Below are 17,960 nucleotides of genomic sequence, written 5' to 3'. Positions count from 1 at the left end.
CGTCGATGCGTGCCTCCCGTTGTCGCGGGAGAGTCCGAACGGCACCGCGACATGTGGCGGCGACCTGCAGCGCCGGTGCGCGCCTCCTGTTGTCGCGGGCGAGTCTCCACGGCATGTTGCGGCGACTGGCACTGCCGGTGCACGCCTCCCGTCGTTGCGGGCGAGTCCGAACGGCTCCGCGGCATGTGGCGGCGACCGGCAGCGCCGGTGCGCGTCTCCCGTTGTCGCGGGCGAGTCCGAATGGCTCCACGGCATGTGGCGGCGACTGGCACTGCCAATGCGCGCCTCCCGTCGTCGCGGGCGAGTCTGAACAGCTCCGTGGCATGTGGCGGCGACCGGCAGCGCCGGTGCGCGCCTCCCGCTGTCGCGGGCGAGTCCGAACGGCTCCGCGGCATGTGGCGGCGACCGTCAGCGCCATTGTGCGCCTCCCGTTGTCGCGGACGAGTCCGAATGGCTCCGCGGCATGTGGCGGCGACTGACGCTGCCTGTGCGCGCTTCCGACATCTCGAGCGAGTTCGTAGGGCTCCATGCACGTGGCAGCGACTGGCACTGCCGGTGCGCGCCTCCCTTCGTCGTGGGTGGTGACCGGCATGAGCACTCGCAGGTTCTGGGCGAAAGCTCTGCTCAGATGATGTCTGGGCCAGTGACAAGATTTTCCTTTTTAAAGGTGTCGCTGAAGAACCTTTAGCCGCTTCTTCTCATAGGCCAATCATTGCAGCTCTCCGTTGGCATAAGGCTCAGGCGAAAGCCTTGCCAAGCTTCTGCTTGGCGGACGATGATTATGTTCTCACGTCATTCACCTCTTAGGGGGCATCGTCAAAGAGCGCTTGTGTCTCGCGTGCGGTAGTCTTTGCTTTGTTGTTCTACCACTTTTTCATCCTAGTGTTGGCTGTTCACTGTTTTGAAGTTTCTTCTTAAACTTTTGTAAAATTTATTTTTAGCCATTTTGGAGTACATAATATATATTCATAATATATATTCAGGTGGGGAGTAATCCCCGGTGACATTAAAAAAAAACATGTTGATTGATTTAACAAATGTCAGACATGTTCTTTTACAACCCTGTACATATATTGAGTACTCATGTTCATAAAATGTCCTTATTTACATGTTCTCATGCAGAATCGATAGCGAATTTTCATTTAAAGTTTAAACTATAAAATTGCTAAATGAAAAAGCTTCTGCTACATTTCACTATGTCTCTTTATAGCTCTTAGAGGATTTGCCACGCTATCTGCATAGACCACCTTGCTATTTTTTAAAAGAACGTGTTATGCGCGTGTTTCATTAAGAGAAAAGGGAAACAACCCACGAAAGTATAGTACAAACAAATAGGAACAGACCTGCATGTGAAGTGCCTAGCAACACAGAAAACAAAGAGAGAGGAGACAAGAAGGAAAGAAAAACAAATCTGAGCCACCACACCACATACGGCTCAAACCAGACCTCGCTAATTGCATATACTGATGAAATGCTGGAGCTCACTGGAAGGACCATTGTATCTCCTCGAGGGTTCTTCCCTTTGTCTCTGGCACGCAAAGGATGACGAACATGACAGTGAAAGCACTCACAATCATGTAGGAGGCAAATGTACCTGTACGATTTGGAAACGAAGGTAACGTGTCGTAAGGTTTGGTTGTTCATATACGATCCTACTCTACAAGAAAGAGAGATGTATATATGGACCTGCAGCACTCCAGCTCAGAAGCAAATTTGCTGTCATTGTTACTCCAAAGGATGTCAACCAGTTGGCAAGAGTCGCGAAGCTCCCAGCCACACTCTTGATGCTAACCGGAAGGATCTGTCAATATGCAAAGTTTCAAGAATAAGCCATATTCAGAAAGCTTTCAGCATGTGGCTCAGGCGTCTTATGAGCTATATTAGTAATATGTGATAAGGTACTATACCTCAGACATAATGATCCATGGAATGGCAGCCATACCGAAGCAGTAGGCAATGGCACAAGCCTGAACGAGGTATTTGAGCAAAAATTTACGGCATAGATTCCACATAAAAACCAATGTTCAGATAAAATGTATTGACAAACTTACCACGACACCAACCAAGGACACCATACTTAAGATGTTATACAAGTCAGAGTCATTTGAAATATTATCCTGAAAAGAATAGCCCATGACAAGAAAGAAGAATATTCAGTGGATTGAGATGACAGATGACAAATGACAGACCCTGAAATAATACTGCATATCAGATTGTTTATAAGCCATGTACTGCACTAGTATACTAGATTACTATTGCAGAGAGTACAAAAGAACTGTTATATTCTGACCAGAATCTTATCGCAAAGGAGAACTTACCTGGATGTAAAATACAACAGCAACTGCAAGAAGGCTTAGCGTCATCCCAGAAGATGAGATCTGTAATTTGAAGTGGCAATTAAATTAAGCTACAGAAGACCCACAAATTAGTGGCTTTAGAGGGGAGCAGAAGTTACAATAAGGAGGATTCTCCGGCCAGCTCTGTCCAAGAACGTGATTGTAACACCAGTCGCAACAACCTGATGGAATGCTGTTATTAGAAGATTAATAAAAACAGAGAGACTAGATCAGGTCTGTCTAGTTATTAAGTACTTGCCCCGATAGCTCCAAGTACACATGTGTCCAAGTTACTGTTCTTGAGCCCTGGAGAAGTTTGATTGTTAGAAGTTAGAACTAAAAGTCAAAACAGATTTAACTAGCACTGTTGTAGATAAAGACAGGAGGCATAATGCTTTTGCTGTAAGCGATAAAATGCCATCGTAATCAAAGCAAGAGAATGATAAACCATGTTACAACTTACAGGGAGACTAAAATATTAGCTTTTTTTTACATGTTATAATGCATTAGGACTTAGGAACAATAAGGTCACTTTATCCCAATTTCACTATTTTGATTTTTGTAGTCCACTACACTATTCCTACGTCTGTAAAAAAATATTGCCAATCAGAGACTCATGTTTTCTATTCAGCAAACCGCCAAAACAGTTCCATAAGGCCCTAATGCTCCAGTTAAATTTGGAAGGAACAAAAATTTATTTCCTCAAATTTATTATGAACAGATACTAATGAAAACACAAGTCAGTGAACAAGTGCACAGCTTACCTGCAGCTTTGAAGATGCTACCTGAATAAAATATTATACCGTTTATTCCACTTAGCTGTTGCAACGCAAGTAGCCCAATTCCTAACTGTGAAAAGTTGTAGCATTGTCATAAACTGACAGTTGCAAAATGTGATTACTAATTTGGTACCAGATAAGCACATAAAGTTAGAAACTTACAATTAGAGGCGTGCGGTATTTCTTTTGATTCAACTCTTGAAAATGTATTGTACCACTTTTGTTTGCTGATGCTGCAGCTATCTGGATAAAGCTAAAAGTTAATCCCACTGATTCCATAAGAATGAAGTAAATAGAGCCATGCGCCAAATGTTAAAGAAAATAACAATACACAAAGTGAATACTCTTCAAATAAACTGTATTCAGTCAGTCTAAATGAATGAAAGTAAGTGTGCGCCTTTATATCATTAACTTCTGCAGTGATGTCAGCATCGAATCCCCTCAGAACTTGTAGAGAAGTCTCGCATTCATCCATCCTATTCATCCTTGCCTACAAATATAAGGGGGTAAACGAGCATAGGAAATTGCAATTTGGCATAATTATTCAGTGTTCGTTATCCAACTTGTGTGTGTATATACCAGCCATCTTGGAGATTCCGGAATGAAGAATAGGCCAGGTATCAACAATAAGCAGGGCAAGGTTCCTACAAGTGTGGAATCACACACTTTATGATAGAACAGAAGGGCCTAATAACCAAAATATTTGCCTACTACTTTTGTACTATCCAAAAAATATGTGTCCAACTTATTCTGAGTTGCTGATTGTGCGAGCTAAAATATCAGAGTTGAAAAGCAAACTAAGAGCAGCGTCAGCAGCAGCAGGTTTATTAATCTGTCAGGGTTTAGTCACGTTACCTATTAATGCAAGAAGCCTCCAAGGAAAAAACAAGCCAAGCACATATGCAAGCATGACACCAAAGGTTACAGACAACTGCAGAATGAAAAATTGCACAGTGAGGTCGGCGTAAATAAGCCAAGTGTTTGCCGCATGAAAAGATAAGACGTTTCTGGGTATGAACAAACCGTGGTCACAGCACCAAGAGCTCCTCTCATGTTCTGAGGAGATATCTCTGCTACGTATACTGGTACCTGGTGGACAAAATTCACAGACCAAAATTAACTGATATAACCAGTATTCTCCATGCTTCCATTGCTCTTCTGCCAATAAAAATAAACTTCATAGGGATCGGAGCACTTAGTCTAAAAAATGCTGACATATCAGTTGATTTTTTTTAAAAAAAATTGTAGTAGAAAGGTTAAAAAGCACAAGTACTCATACTCTCAAGGCATAACAAGGCATGGAGTTTTATTATACATACCACATACGACATGACACCGACACCAAATCCTTCAAGCAATCTTCCCATATACAGAAACGAAGTGTCCTGCAGAACAGAGTAGACATCGACAGCCATCAAAACTGACGTTGTCCTTTGTGAAGCAATGAGTGGAAATAAATTGACAACACGTAGCACCATACTTTTGCTAAGGAGATTGCAAGCCAGCCCATGATGTTCGGAATCGCTGCAATCATCAGTGACTGTGAAATAGTTACCAAGCTAGTTAGTGTAAGATCACACGCTATTTGGTTGGAGCATTTTTCATGGCGTGATCCGATCACATCGTGAAGTGATAGCAGGGTAACCGATCCCAAGACTTGGTAAATCCATCACCGCCGATCTGGTCGTTAACTGATTAGGTTCCCCGTTAACACAGATGAATGAAAAAAAAAAGAAGCATGTAGTCGTTTTATTATGAGGGGCCAAAAAGTACGTATTTCCCTTGACGTGCGCTTTAGAGCAAGCTCAATGTATATGACAAAACTAGTCCATAAAAAGAGGGCATAGTCCATAACTATTTTCCCTTTCGCAATGAGTGGAGCCCACTAACACATTAAAAAAAAGACAACCGTCTGGCCGGCGGTTGCAAAAGACAAGGGAGAGAGTGTGTTTTCCTATTCCTATGGCCAGCCCATAAGCCAATGGATAGCTGATGCTATGGACTACCCTATTGACTACTCTCACATTGTATCAACCAGTCTATAGGGAATATTTAAAGGCTTATGGACCATTTTTGCAGCACATTGTGGTTGTTTCCCTTTACGCAACCAAACAACACTTTACTCTACTCAAGTTCTTTTTATTGTTGAGGAGACTTAGGGCCTGTTTGATACACATGGCTAGTTACTTGTTAGGGCTAAAAATTAACCAAATTAGCTAGGGTATGTTTGGATGCACATAGCTAGTTACTAGCCGGACTAAAGGCATGCTTGGATACTAGAGCTAATTGCTATGTACCTAAAAGTTAACTAAAATTAGCTTTAGTGCATCCAAACAGAGAGCTAATAGGTGGGCTAATTGTTCAACCAGTAGTTAACCAACTAACTAGACAATCAGAGCTAATTTTTAGCCTAGCTAGTAATTAGCCACATGTATCTAAACAGGCCCTAAAAATTAGCTTGGCTAGGTAGTTGGCTAACAAGGACATGTTTGGATCCAAGAGCTAATTGCCTAGCTAAAAATTAGCAATTAACCGGCCCTAAACTAGTAGAAGATTTGGCTAAAAAATAGCCCACCTGTTTGGATGCACATGCACTAGAGCTAATTTTAGCGAGTTATCAATTAGCCCTTGTATTCAAACGTGCCCTTAGTCTACACTCTGAGTAGTGCTGTCAACCCTCTCTACACAAAGCCCCCCCACCCCACCCCCCCGCACAGACCATGAAACAGTCTGTGCAGACAGACAACAATTTTCTGGGACATGTGCAAGGAAACAAGTCGTAGAAAACGAAGAAAAGGAGCAGTTGAGCAGAGTTTCTCACCCCTCTGCGGCCAATGTACTTGGCCATCTGGCCGCTGGCAATCGCCCCGACCATGGCGCCTACATTGGGCAGCGAGCCGAACACCGAGAACTGCGGGGAACTCAATTATTCGTTTTGAAATGAGACAAGAAGAAAAGGTCGAGCCGAGCGTGAAGACAGAGTGTGTGTGTGTGTGTGTGTGCGCGCGCGCGCGCGCGAGCAGACGTAGAAGCTGCAGCCAGGACGTACCTCGGATATGGAGAGGTTGAGGTCCCGGACGACGCCGTCCTGCGTCGGCGAGGAGTACCCGTTGGTGAAGCCCAACTGGAGGGGGCCGAGCGCGACGATGAACGTGCACAGCAAGGCGGGGACGTGGGACTCGCGCAGGACGGCAATGGAGGTGCCGGCGCCGTTGAGGCAGGACTGGCGCGACCCCATCCCGATCCGGTACCCGCACCCGCTGTTGCGCAGCAGCGGCTTCTGCAGCGCGTCGTCGTGGTCGCTGCCGCTCTCGTACCCGGCGCCGCCGCCGCCGCCGTCGCCGGATGCCCTGTTGTTCGCCATGGCGCCGCGCTGGCCGCCCAGCTCGCAGCGAGATTTGATTTGTTTTGTATTCTCCGGGAGTCCGGGGTGGGGGCGGAGTGAGAGGCAGAGGAACGCGAATGCCAGCAGACGAGCGAGACGAAGGAGACTCACCTCGTTCCGTACTTCCGTCTTTTTTTACCGAGGCCTTGTTCAGTTCACCCCGAAAACCAAAAAGTTTTCAAGATTTCTCGTCACATCGAATTTTGTGGTTTTCAAGATTCCTCGTCACATCGAATCTTGTGGTAAATGTATAAAATATTAAATATAGACGAAAACAAAAAATAATTACACAGTTTAGCTGTAAATCACGAGACGAATCTTTTGATCCTAGTTGGTCCATGATTGGATAATATTTGTCACAAACAAACGAAAGTGCTACAGTACCGAAAACTTTTCACTTTTCGGAACTAAAAGGCCGAACAAAAATTCCGTACTTCCGTTGAATGCTGTGGACTCGTCGTGTCAGGCAGGTCTTGCCGGGGTCTCACCCGACCCAGAAGGCCACTTGGCTTTGCTTTTTTCTCCGAGCTATATGCTGGACTAACTTCCTAGGCCTTATTTAGATCTATTTTTTTTAAAAAAAATTGACACTGTAGTATTTTTTGTTTTTATTTAACAAACATTATCCAATTATAGAGTAACTAGGTTTAAAAGATTTGTCTCGCGATTTATAGGCAAACTGCGTAATTAGTTTTTGTTTCCATCTATATTTAATGCTCTATGCATGTGCCGCAAGATTTGATGTGATAGAGAATCTTGAAAAATTTTTGGTTTTTGGGTAAATTAAACAAGGCCTTAGTTCATCCTAAAAACAAAAGAAAAATTAAGATTTTTCGTCATGTTGAATCTTGCGGCATATATTGCGTTAAATATAGATGAAAACAAAAAATAATTACACAGTTTACTTATAAATCACGAGACAAATCTTTTAAGCCTTACTCTATAATTAGACAATGTTTGTCAAATAAAAACGAAATTACTAATATCAAAATCCAAAAATAATTTTTGGATCTAAACAAGGCCAGCTCATCATCATCCACACACACATGTCCGTGAGTCTGTCATTTATCTAGGTCGGATAGTAAGGCTTTGGTAGTCTTGCTAGACAATGTGTTGCCTTTGGCTAGATAAAAAATTCAAGCGAACTTGATTTTCACGTTGGCAAGATTTTTCTTGCTAATCAAGCTTCTCATTGCCCGTGCCATCCACGCTAGGTGAGGCAAGGCAAACCTAGGGAAGATTTCAAGTACGCCTTAATGATGCTCGAGTTGTTTTACGGTTCGCGGAAGTAGTGCGTTAACCCACGACCCTAGCCACCTCATTTCCCTTGTACTCAATCTTGTTGTTTTCGCCTTGTTTATCTCACCTTCGCCTTCTTCATCCGCTATCCCTGGGCAGTTGTGTCCCTCGTCGCTGACCGAGCCATCCACCATACCACCCTCACCACTCCAACCCATCCTCCATTAATCCCAATTGAAAAGCAAGCTCTAACTCATCACCTCCACCACTAGCCTAGCCCGACCGGAAGTCATGCATTGTCCGCTTGGCGGTGTCCCCATTGCCTTACAAGTCGAACCGCCACCACCACTGAGGCCCTCCTATGGCCGTCGGCCATGGAACCCCCTAGAAACCCAAGCCGCTAACCCCAAAACCCTAATGCCGGTGAGCTCGTCTCTGACGACGATAGTAGAGGAAGAAGGCACAAAGGCGCAAGGTCGTGTTGGGCTTATGGGCTACAAGATGGCCCACTCCACATGACCCATACTGTCACATTGACTCAGAGTGTCCTATTGTCTTTTTGCAACACTTTAGTATCTTGTGCACCCTAAATTTATTATCTTTAGCGAATCAGGTCACTTAAAAAAAAGATGCATTGATTTGCAAGATTACAATGTCCTTGTCACAGGAGCGTTAGGGTTCAGGTCGCACGCTCATGCCAACCCATGTCGGTGGATGATACATGGTAGGTTGGTAGCTAGTGGGGAGTTGCTCACAACCACGTCAGATTTGTTGGGGAATAGTATTTCTTCTCGCCTCCCTCCTCATGTCGGTAGCTGAGGCCGTGATAGCCTCCTTTTTGTAGATATTTTGTTGTGTTCTCTCTAGCGGATGCTTTGCCGAGTGTTGCTCGAGCGGATACTTCACTGTTGTAGCCTCGTCGCTTCTCGATGGATGTTTTGCCACCACGGCTTCATCTCCCTTCCTGGCAAGCCTCGCGTTGATGTATTTTTCCCCTTTGCAGGTCCAGTTAAGTTTGTGGTGGGGGGCTTCTCCCTATTCCAAACAGTGGTGGAGCTAGAAAAAATTCAAGGAGGGTGCGCTTGCCTTGTGGGTGCGTAGACTTTTATTTTGAGGGTGCAAATATGGTAAAAGTTTAGCTATAATCATTGTTTTCCTATTTTTATGTGGGTGCGGCTGCACCCACTGTTTACTATATACATCCGCCCTGATTCCAAAGCAGACACAGGCATTCAAAATTCTCTTTTTTTCTCTCTGGATATAGGTTATCTGCCAGTCCACGTGTTACTCCTTTCATTATCTTTTTTAAAGCATGATTTAACATGACACGATCTTCCAAAATACATTTGACTATTTATTTATTTTATTTCTAATTTTTATGCTTATAGATTTATGGTAGTTGAAGAGTATATTTAATTACAAATCTAACTATATCAAGCTTGTACTATACATAATAATAATAATTAAAAATTGTACCTAAGTTATTGGTCAAAGATTTTTAAAGTTTAAAACTTTAATATGTATGTGTGCCTTGTAATAAAAGAAAATAGAGGAGGGCTCGACAAAATTCGAAAGCTGGGATTGGTCAGTTAGCGCCCAACCATCCATTTTTACATATACTTTGACATTGCACTGTTGATCTTGCATCGCTGAAGGCAAGAAGAGAGCAATATGATAAGAGTCACTGCTCTAGCATTTACATGTCAAATATTTTTGACAGCATCGTGTCGTATCAACAGAAAGAATTCGTGATCTTCACCTAGGACAATTTGTGTACGTTGAGTCCTTTCAAAAAATTTGTGTGCGTTGAGAAGGATGCCCAAAATTTCCTGTTCAACAGATACCGACCCTTGCCTTCCAAGAGAAAAACTCGAAGAATCTTTGCAACTGATGTTCAATGCTCAGCGAAACGAAAATTGTATCTCCTCTAGAGTTCTTCCCTTCGTCTCCGGCACCCAAAGCACGACAAAAACAAGGGTGAAGGCGCTCACAACCATGTACGAGAGGAAAGTGCCTGCCCAGAAAACAAAAGACTGCATCAGCTTCCATGCTTCAAAATCAGAGCTGAAGCACAAAGGTGTGGTGTGGACTGTGAACCTCCAACACTCCAGGTTAGCATCAAGTTCGTCGTCATTGTTATGGCGAAAGATGTCAGCCAGTTGGCCAGTGTTGCGATGCTTCCGCCGAGACTCTTGATGCTAACTGGGAGGATCTGAAAAACGCACAAAGTTTGAATTATACCTTCAGATATCTCTTACAGTACGTGCCTGAGACTCTTGCTTATGCAATGAGATGCCAAAATTAGGAGACATAGAGGCAGTGTATATCAGGTATGCATCCAAGTAGTGTACCTCAGACATCATGAGCCATGGAATGGCACCCATACCAAACGAGAAGGTAATGACAAAAGCCTGAACATAGTTGCACGAGTCATTGTTTTGGCATAGATTCCGCATTTGGATCCAATTTTTCAGAAGAAACATAACTGAGACATACCACGATAGAAACCAAGGAGATCATAGTTAATATGTAGTACGAGTTAGAATCCTGTGAAGTCTTATCCTGGAAAAAACCGAAGCTTAAAAAGGATTAGAGGAAAATTCAGCAGATATTGTATAAAATCTGCATAAGCCATGTGTTACCAATATAGTTTACTATTGCAACGACAGTCAGTGTCAATACAACTATTATCTTCTCACTGGAATCCTATCAAAAGAAACATGAACATACCTTGACAAAAAATACAACAGAAACAGCAAGAAGGCATAGAGTCATGCCAGAGGTAGAAATCTGTCATTTGAAGTCAGTGTTAATTCAGAGTTACAGGAAGCATGCAGGCTAGTTATTTCACAGGGAAGAGAAAGTTACAATGAGAAGCATGCGTCGTCCAGCTCTGTCTAACAACCATGTCGTAACTCCAGTAGCAAGGACCTGACAGAAATGCAGTGACCAGCTTAATATAAATTACAGATAAATTGTATCAGGTTATAAACTCATCCTAGCTATGCGCACCTGGATAGCTCCAAGTGAACAGGTGGCCAAGTTGCTGTTTGTAACACCTGGAGATTTTGGATGTTAATTTGGAACAAAAGTATACTTATCGTTGTTGTAAAGCATGGTAAAGGAGCTCAAACTATTAGTACATAGCGCCTATGTATTCATTCGAATAATACATAGGGTCTATCAGATGCGGAAATGATCTAAATTTACAAATGCAGTGAAATGCCATCTTTTAGTGATGACAGGGAATGATAAACTATATTATAACTAGGAACATACCCCGCGCATTGCTGCGGGAATTGCGGATTAGTGGATTATATAGTACGCTGACATGGACATTATAGTTATCATGTGTGCTATTGGATTTTAATTGTATATGTGGTAGTGCATTGCATGTTGAAATAAATAGTTATTGAGATTTTACTTAGTGGATTTTAATTGAATATGGTAGTGCATTGCTTAGATGGATAGCTTGCATGCTTAGAGAAATAGTTAGTGGGGTTTAGGATTATAAGAGTTATAGATAAGTCATTTTATAATCTTTCTTGATCCTACTATGATCTAGGAAGACATAAAGTTTGTGCATTCTAGTGGCTTGAAAATCAGTAGTCTAATTATTCTATTCCTTCATCTGGAAAGCATACTGCCAAACAAACAATGGTATTAAAGGTTGCTTCATTATTGGTTATCAGTAGTCATTATCATTTCCAATTAAATTTGCAAGGTACCAAAGTTATCATGCCTAAAACTTATTAAACCAACTACTATGACCTAAAAAAGTACAGACAAGATAAAGACTGCAGCTTACCAGCAGCTTTGAAGATGTTACTTGCATAAAACAGTACACCGTTGATTCCACTTAAATTTTGTAGTACAAGTAGGCCAATTCCTAGCTGCCAAGTTAATAAATAATCACAATTAGAAACTATAGCTGTTGATTTTGGCATGGATTAAGCTGACGAAGTTAAGGAAGTTACAAGTAGTGGCGTGCGGTATTTCTTTTGGTTTAATTCTTGAAAACTTATTGTAGTCCTCTTACTTGATGATGTCACTGCTCTCTGCAAAAGGATCAAAAGTAAAGATGATTCCGTTTATTCCATAAGAACGTGGTACATAGATCCATGTGTCTAACTTAAATAAGATCTTCACAGCTAAACTGGAAATAGATCATATATACTGAATTTAGTCACTCCAGAGGAATAATAGAGGTGCTTTGCCTTTATATCATTCACTTCTGTCGTTATGTCAGTCTCAAACCCCCTCAGCACTTGTAGGGACGTCTCACAATCTTCCATCAAATTCATCTTTGCCTAGAGATAAGAGCAAGATAAATGGCAGCTAAGATTTCAGTTTGATGCAACATATCATATTTCAGATCCAGTTTATGCATATATATATACCAGCCATCTGGGAGATTCTGGAATGAAGAATAGTCCAGGAATCAACACTGTGCAGGGCAAGGCTCCTATAATTGGCAACCCAGACATTTAGATAAGAAATAATGACACACATACTAGTCCGCATTTAATATCTTCCTAGATAGTATATTTCTAAGATTATAGTCATATTGGGGACTGCCATTTGCAGTTAGCAATCTTGTGAGCTGAAACATGAGTGGTTGAGTATAAACTGTAAGCAACAAGAAGAAAAGAAAATTCAGTAATACATCAGTAGTCAGCAACATTACCGATCACAGCTAGAAGTCTCCAAGGAACAAACATGCCGAGCAAATAGGCCAAGAATATGCCAAAGGTCACAGACAACTGAAGGATGAACAATTGCACAATGGATCAAATATAAATAAACCAAGTACTATTTTTCTAACAAAAAGATAAGATTGTTTTGAGGAAGCACACCTGGTTCACAGAACCAAGAGCTCCTCTCATGTTCTGAGGAGATATCTCTGCTATGTATACAGGTACCTGGTAACAAATTAATAAGAAATAGTCTTGTAATTAGTCCAAACCTCCAAGGTTCTTTCGGAAACAAATAAATTATACATTGGTCATGATTCACTCTGCCTCCATTTTTTACCCCTAAATGTTCCCAAAATATTGGAATCTCACTCAATATTTTGATCTCTCACTTTTTCAAGCAGCAACTGCACCAGTTCTTAAGTTTTGAAAGTACAAATCTTCTGTGCAAAAAATAAGCTGGCAACAAATCTTCTTTTACAAACCGTATAGGATATGATGCCGACACCAAACCCTTCAAGCAATCGTCCCATATAAAGAAATGAGGCATCCTGTAAAACAGACATCGACAGATGGCAGGCATCAATCTTCTGTTTTCAGAAGCAGCAATGGGTGAAAATAAACTCAGGGAACATGTACTTGTTGAGTACTTTTGCAAAGGAGATCGCAAGCCAACCGATGATATTCGGGATTGCAGCAATCATCAACAACTGCAACCATTTAGCAAAACCGTCAGACCAAATAGTACATCTCTAGTGCAATTTACTATGACTGAAATGATGTGATATGTTGAACACCAGACTGAACTTCTATGTACAAAATACACAATCCACACCATTTCTTGGACACGCTAAAACTGCATGATTAATACAGAATATCAATAGCAAAGGAAAGTAGGGAACAGACAAACATGTAGAAACCGTGCAAATTCCCAATTTGGTTAACTGCACAAAAAGAACACAGTCCACAGGCATTAATTCTTGGAAAATTATTGAGTATTTTCAAAATTCCACCTGCTTTTATTTTGTGAAGAAAAAGTCCTCCCATCTAATTTATGAAATACCGGTATCCTATTTATATTTGGGTTCTCTATCTATCACAGAAAAGGATGGCTTTTCTTGTTGGCTAGTCTAAAGTCTTAACGCAGACTCCTCTCTGTCTATAAAGAAGCGATGATGATGACCCTCCTTCATCGTCGGCTTACAAGTAACAAACTGTTCATAAAATGGAAGGACAGCTGATAACTACCAAGAAAGAAAGGGGCTCGAATTTCTCACCCCTTTACGGCCAATGTGCTCGGCCATCTGCCCGCTGGCGATCGCCCCGACCATGGCGCCGACGTTGGACAGCGAGCCGAACGCCGAGAACTGCAGCGCGGTCAGTAAATATTATTCTCACGCGCGATTCTTCAAAAGAAAAAAAAATCTCAGAGACGTGGGTTAATTAGTTAGTTACCTCGGAGATGGAGAGGTTGAGGTCCCGGACCATGGTGTCCTGGGTCGGGGAGGAGAAGCCGCTGGTGAAGCCGAACTGAATGGGGCCGAGCGCGACGATGAGTGTGCAGAGGAAGGCGGAGACGTGGGACTCCCGCAGGACGGCCATGGAGGAGGCCCCGGGGGCGACGCTGGACTGCCGCGAGCTCATCCGGTACCAGCTGCCCGTGTGGAGCAGCGGCTTCCGCAGCCCGCCGTCGTGGTCGCTGCCGCTCTCCTCGCCGGCGCCGCCTCTGTTGCTGCCGCCGCCACCCATGGCTTCGCTCGCTTGCCGGCCGGGCACCGCCTCTCGCCCGCAAGCTTTGATTTTTCTTCTTCTTCTTGCCCGCTGGCCTGAAGGAGGAAGAAGAGCAGCGGACAACGATCGATGCGAAATGGAACCGTCGTCCCGTTGAAATGGGCAAAGAGAAGACAGAAGAGTGACCGAACCGCCGAGTGGCCTAGTGGGGTTGTCTTGTCCGAAGCTCTGTTTCAGTGAGGGCCCACCGGTCAGTCAGCTAGGCAGATGAGCTCGCCGACTATGCCCCTTTATCGTTGTCCTATTTCTCGTCAGCTACGAATCCATAAGTTTTTTTTTTAAAAAAAAAAAGTTTACGAATCTATAAGTACAACAACAACAAAAAAGTATTTACGCCGATTAGCCATTTTTTTCTATGGTGATCCATCACTAAGCTTACATATTTTTATTTGCATCCAAACGCGGCGAGGTCGTCATATAACATTTCTGCGGGTTCGTATCCTAAATGAAAAATGCAGTTGTTGAACGGATAGCAAGGCAGAAAGGTTAGTGATCGATCATACGCTGAGCTCGAAGAGCATAAAGTCTTTCTCCTTGCACTACTAGAAATGTGTTCATCAATGACGAATCACTAATGACGCTTACTATTTTCGTCACAGATTTAGGTCATTCGATGACGAAATTAGTAGCTTCGTCATGGTTGACAAGTGGCGGAGCTTTGGCACGAAGAACAGTGACGAAAATGGAAACAACTTCATTGATCATCATAACTAAATCATCATAGATTGTTGGCAATAGTGGGTCCCACAGGCATGACATGGCACCATGGTGTCACCTGTTGGTCCCACGTCGTTGACGTGGCGTCATGGTCCCACAAGTGGGTCCCTACCGGCGGGTCCCACCGTCATAACGTGATGCCGAAGTCCCACCCTGTTGACGTGGCGACAGGATTCCACCAGCGGTCCCTGCCTCGCTGACGTGGTGGCGTGGTCCGGCCAGCGGGCCCCACGTCTGATGTGGCCATGACTCTGGTTTTTATTTTATTTGGCAAAAAAAACACGTTCCATGGGATCTTGGATCCCACAACCTATTGTTGCAAGAACAGGTGAGTTACCACCAGACCACTCAATCATTTGTGCTATAGTCTTGTATGTTGCTTTATTTGTTTAGTTATTAAACCGAACTTCCTTTTTTATTTCCCAAAAAATTAAAAAATCTTCCACAAGGGGGTTTGAACCTACAACTTGTTGATTTAGAGGGTGCTACCTTTACCACTAGACCAATGAAGCTTTTTTTGTTTCTATGACACATGTTTGTTTATTTGTACACAGATTTTTTTTAATCCATCTGACTTAATGGGCCCTATACCCATGATCCATCGTCACTTTTATGTATGCGCGAGGTGCAGAGAAACCATCGCGCAAGCTCGTTCCTGGCGGCTACGTGCATGTATAGGGTGCCCAGGTAATCGGCGCCGACGCGTGCAACCCTAGGAGGTGATCACCGCCGACGCGTGCATCCCTAGCAGGTGATCCTCAAGTGTCCTCACGTGAGTCCCCAGGTGATCGTCACGTGCGTCCCAGCTGATCGTCGTCGTGCGTCCCCAGGTGATCGACATCGTGCGGCCCAACTTTGAATCCTCACCGTGCGTCCTCAGGTTTTCTTCTTGTGTGTGTGTATATATATATATATATTATATATATATATATGCATGTGTATGTGTGATTTGTTTTGAATTCTTTTGCATATATACATGTGAATTTGTTTTATCAATTTAAAATTTGGATTTCCAAAAATGGCAACTACAAACTACATCTTGAAGTAGTAAATGATTTCAGCTCGAAAAGTCATGAACATAAAAGTTGTAGAGCTAATAAAGATCTACAATTTTTATTTTGGTCATTTCAATGTTATGAAGAGTTCACTTCTATGATGATTTTATTTTATGTTCTGTGACGATCGCATAATATGATCTGTGACGAAAACGATAACAAATCACAGGATGCCATGTGGCCCCATTTAAAAATGACATGTGGCAGCCAACGAAGCCGACACGTGTCACACGCCACGTCAGCAAGTGGCCATGTCAGCACGACACGTGTCGTTTGCCACGTCAGCATGAATCGTGTCAAGTGCCATGTCAGCGTGACACGTGTCGGGCTCCACGTCCGCACGACACGTGTCATGCCATGTGGCCTGCCACGTCAGCAGACATGTCAGCTGCCAACGTGGCAAACGCCGTCTGTTAGGCTAATGGGACAACATGTTATGACGAAAGCAACGTACATCCATGATGAAAATATTTTGTCATAGAATGGATTCACTTCATACATATTTCGTCATATATTGAATGCACATCTATGACAAAATTATGCATTTCGTCACGGTAGTCAATCTATGACGCTCATTCCATGACGAACGACTTTTCATCACAAATTCGTCACAGATGAAGTTTAGTGACGATTTTGGAGTTTTCTGTGACGAAAGTGAAACGTCATTGATGAGCAGATGCCTAGTAGTGTTGCAACAAGTGGTACGTCTTGCTTACAGAACAAAATAAGCCTGTGCCGGGAGGCATTGACCGACAGAAACGGTGCTGCATGTGCATTGCAATTGCACGCACTAGATTACAGAACCACTTGTCCGGATCCTGTTAGAATATGGACAGGCATGTACATTTTCCCACTATACCATATGCATATGCAGGCACGTTGGTGCCAGCCCATGGGAGCTGTCGCCGATCGAGCGCCGGCCGGATCGATCGGCCGGAGCTGCATGCGTATGCGTGCCCTCCGGCCGGGACGGCGCCACCGCCAAGTCATATGCTGATGCTCTGACACATGGGACATGCATGGGGAACAAAAGCATCTGCTCCCTGCTTCGATCGATCGATCGATCTGGCTATGGTTGCCGTGCACTGCAGCATACTCCTATAGAGTAAGGAACCTGTCGATCTCATGCATGCCGTATGCATGGCTACTACTGTACTTGATGGAAGCGCCAAGGGACATGTGAGTGAGGACGACGCGAGCACTACAAGAAACCTGTTAATCTGTGACGGATTCTTCGTGACGGATTCAAAAAACGTCACCAATTGTACATTATCACTAACAATACACACTCCAGCACCATGGATATCCAGCCCAAAACCCAAAACCTGCTTGCATATATAAAGTGTGGCAAAACCTAAATCCATCCCCTCCCAATCTCCACTGGCCGCCACCACGCACCACCATCCCCGTCTCCTGGCCGTGCGTGGTCGCCCCTACGACACCTCCCACTCGAGCGCCACCACCCAACCGACGCCGCTGCCCCCATCGTGCCACCCACCCAAGCGCCACCGTCCTCAAGCCCGCCCCCCACATGAGCTCCACCTCCTTCGACCTCCTGCGCCGCCGGCCAAGACCCTTGCCTCCCCACACGAGCTCCACCTCCTTTGGCCTCCTGCGCTGCCGGCCAAGCCCCCTGCCCCCCACACGAGCTCCACCTCCTTCGGCCTCCTGCGCCGCCGGCCAGGCCCCCTGTGATGCCGTCCTACTCCGACTATCCCCTACACTGCAGATCCTAGGTTGGGAATGCATTCGAGGTGGATCTCGGCGAGCCTGTGCCTATACAGTCGGTGTCGGGTGCTGGCTAGGCCAAGGAAAGAGGCGATGGTAAGTAGTGTGCAGAAGCTGCAAGGCCAGGAGATCTGCTCCCTCCGTGACCACACCTTCGCCATGAGCGAGCACTGTGTAGTAGCGCTTCAAACATACAGCTGCAGATTTACCAATATTGTCTCACTATATCAGCTTCT

General features: G+C 44.0%; 2 protein-coding genes across 2 annotated transcripts; both read right to left on the bottom strand.

Annotated features, from left to right (window-relative positions):
* Nucleotides 1,272–6,577, bottom strand: LOC8063617 (sugar transporter ERD6-like 4). The gene is made up of 17 exons (XM_021448405.1): nt 6,165–6,577; nt 5,937–6,026; nt 4,596–4,655; nt 4,435–4,500; nt 4,139–4,204; nt 3,971–4,046; nt 3,695–3,759; nt 3,513–3,605; nt 3,278–3,358; nt 3,101–3,185; nt 2,596–2,642; nt 2,456–2,518; nt 2,319–2,378; nt 2,052–2,117; nt 1,908–1,967; nt 1,687–1,801; nt 1,272–1,594 (listed from the first exon to the last, which is right to left on the bottom strand). The coding sequence occupies exons 1-17, from the start codon at nt 6,477–6,479 to the stop codon at nt 1,482–1,484; spliced, it is 1,521 nt and encodes a 506-aa protein (XP_021304080.1). The 5' UTR covers nt 6,480–6,577; the 3' UTR covers nt 1,272–1,481.
* Nucleotides 9,294–14,346, bottom strand: LOC8074610 (sugar transporter ERD6-like 4). Its single transcript, XM_002440224.2, has 17 exons — nt 13,889–14,346; nt 13,711–13,800; nt 13,084–13,143; nt 12,919–12,984; nt 12,596–12,661; nt 12,427–12,502; nt 12,140–12,204; nt 11,957–12,049; nt 11,717–11,797; nt 11,548–11,632; nt 10,752–10,798; nt 10,608–10,670; nt 10,470–10,529; nt 10,236–10,301; nt 10,091–10,150; nt 9,837–9,951; nt 9,294–9,753 (listed from the first exon to the last, which is right to left on the bottom strand). The coding sequence occupies exons 1-17, from the start codon at nt 14,180–14,182 to the stop codon at nt 9,641–9,643; spliced, it is 1,500 nt and encodes a 499-aa protein (XP_002440269.1). The 5' UTR covers nt 14,183–14,346; the 3' UTR covers nt 9,294–9,640.

The sequence above is a fragment of the Sorghum bicolor genome, chromosome 9, assembly GCF_000003195.3.
Source record: "Sorghum bicolor cultivar BTx623 chromosome 9, Sorghum_bicolor_NCBIv3, whole genome shotgun sequence".
Classification (NCBI taxonomy): domain Eukaryota; kingdom Viridiplantae; phylum Streptophyta; class Magnoliopsida; order Poales; family Poaceae; genus Sorghum; species Sorghum bicolor.
This window is presented reverse-complemented; position numbering and strand designations above follow the sequence as displayed.

Excerpts from the sequence above, each read along its gene's own strand:
- LOC8063617 (XM_021448405.1), bottom strand. The coding sequence starts at position 6,479 with ATGGCGAACAACAGGGCATCCGGCGACGGCGGCGGCGGCGGCGCCGGG. Across the intron at positions 4,656-5,936 it reads AGTACATTGGCCGCAGAGGG|TCACTGATGATTGCAGCGAT; the intron begins GTGAGAAACTCT and ends ACTATTTCACAG. Across the intron at positions 2,643-3,100 it reads TAGCATCTTCAAAGCTGCAG|GGCTCAAGAACAGTAACTTG; the intron begins GTAAGCTGTGCA and ends AAACTTCTCCAG.
- LOC8074610 (XM_002440224.2), bottom strand. The coding sequence starts at position 14,182 with ATGGGTGGCGGCGGCAGCAACAGAGGCGGCGCCGGCGAGGAGAGCGGC. Across the intron at positions 10,530-10,607 it reads GACGACGCATGCTTCTCATT|ATTTCTACCTCTGGCATGAC; the intron begins GTAACTTTCTCT and ends TTCAAATGACAG. Across the intron at positions 10,151-10,235 it reads TCTCCTTGGTTTCTATCGTG|GCTTTTGTCATTACCTTCTC; the intron begins GTATGTCTCAGT and ends AACTATGTTCAG.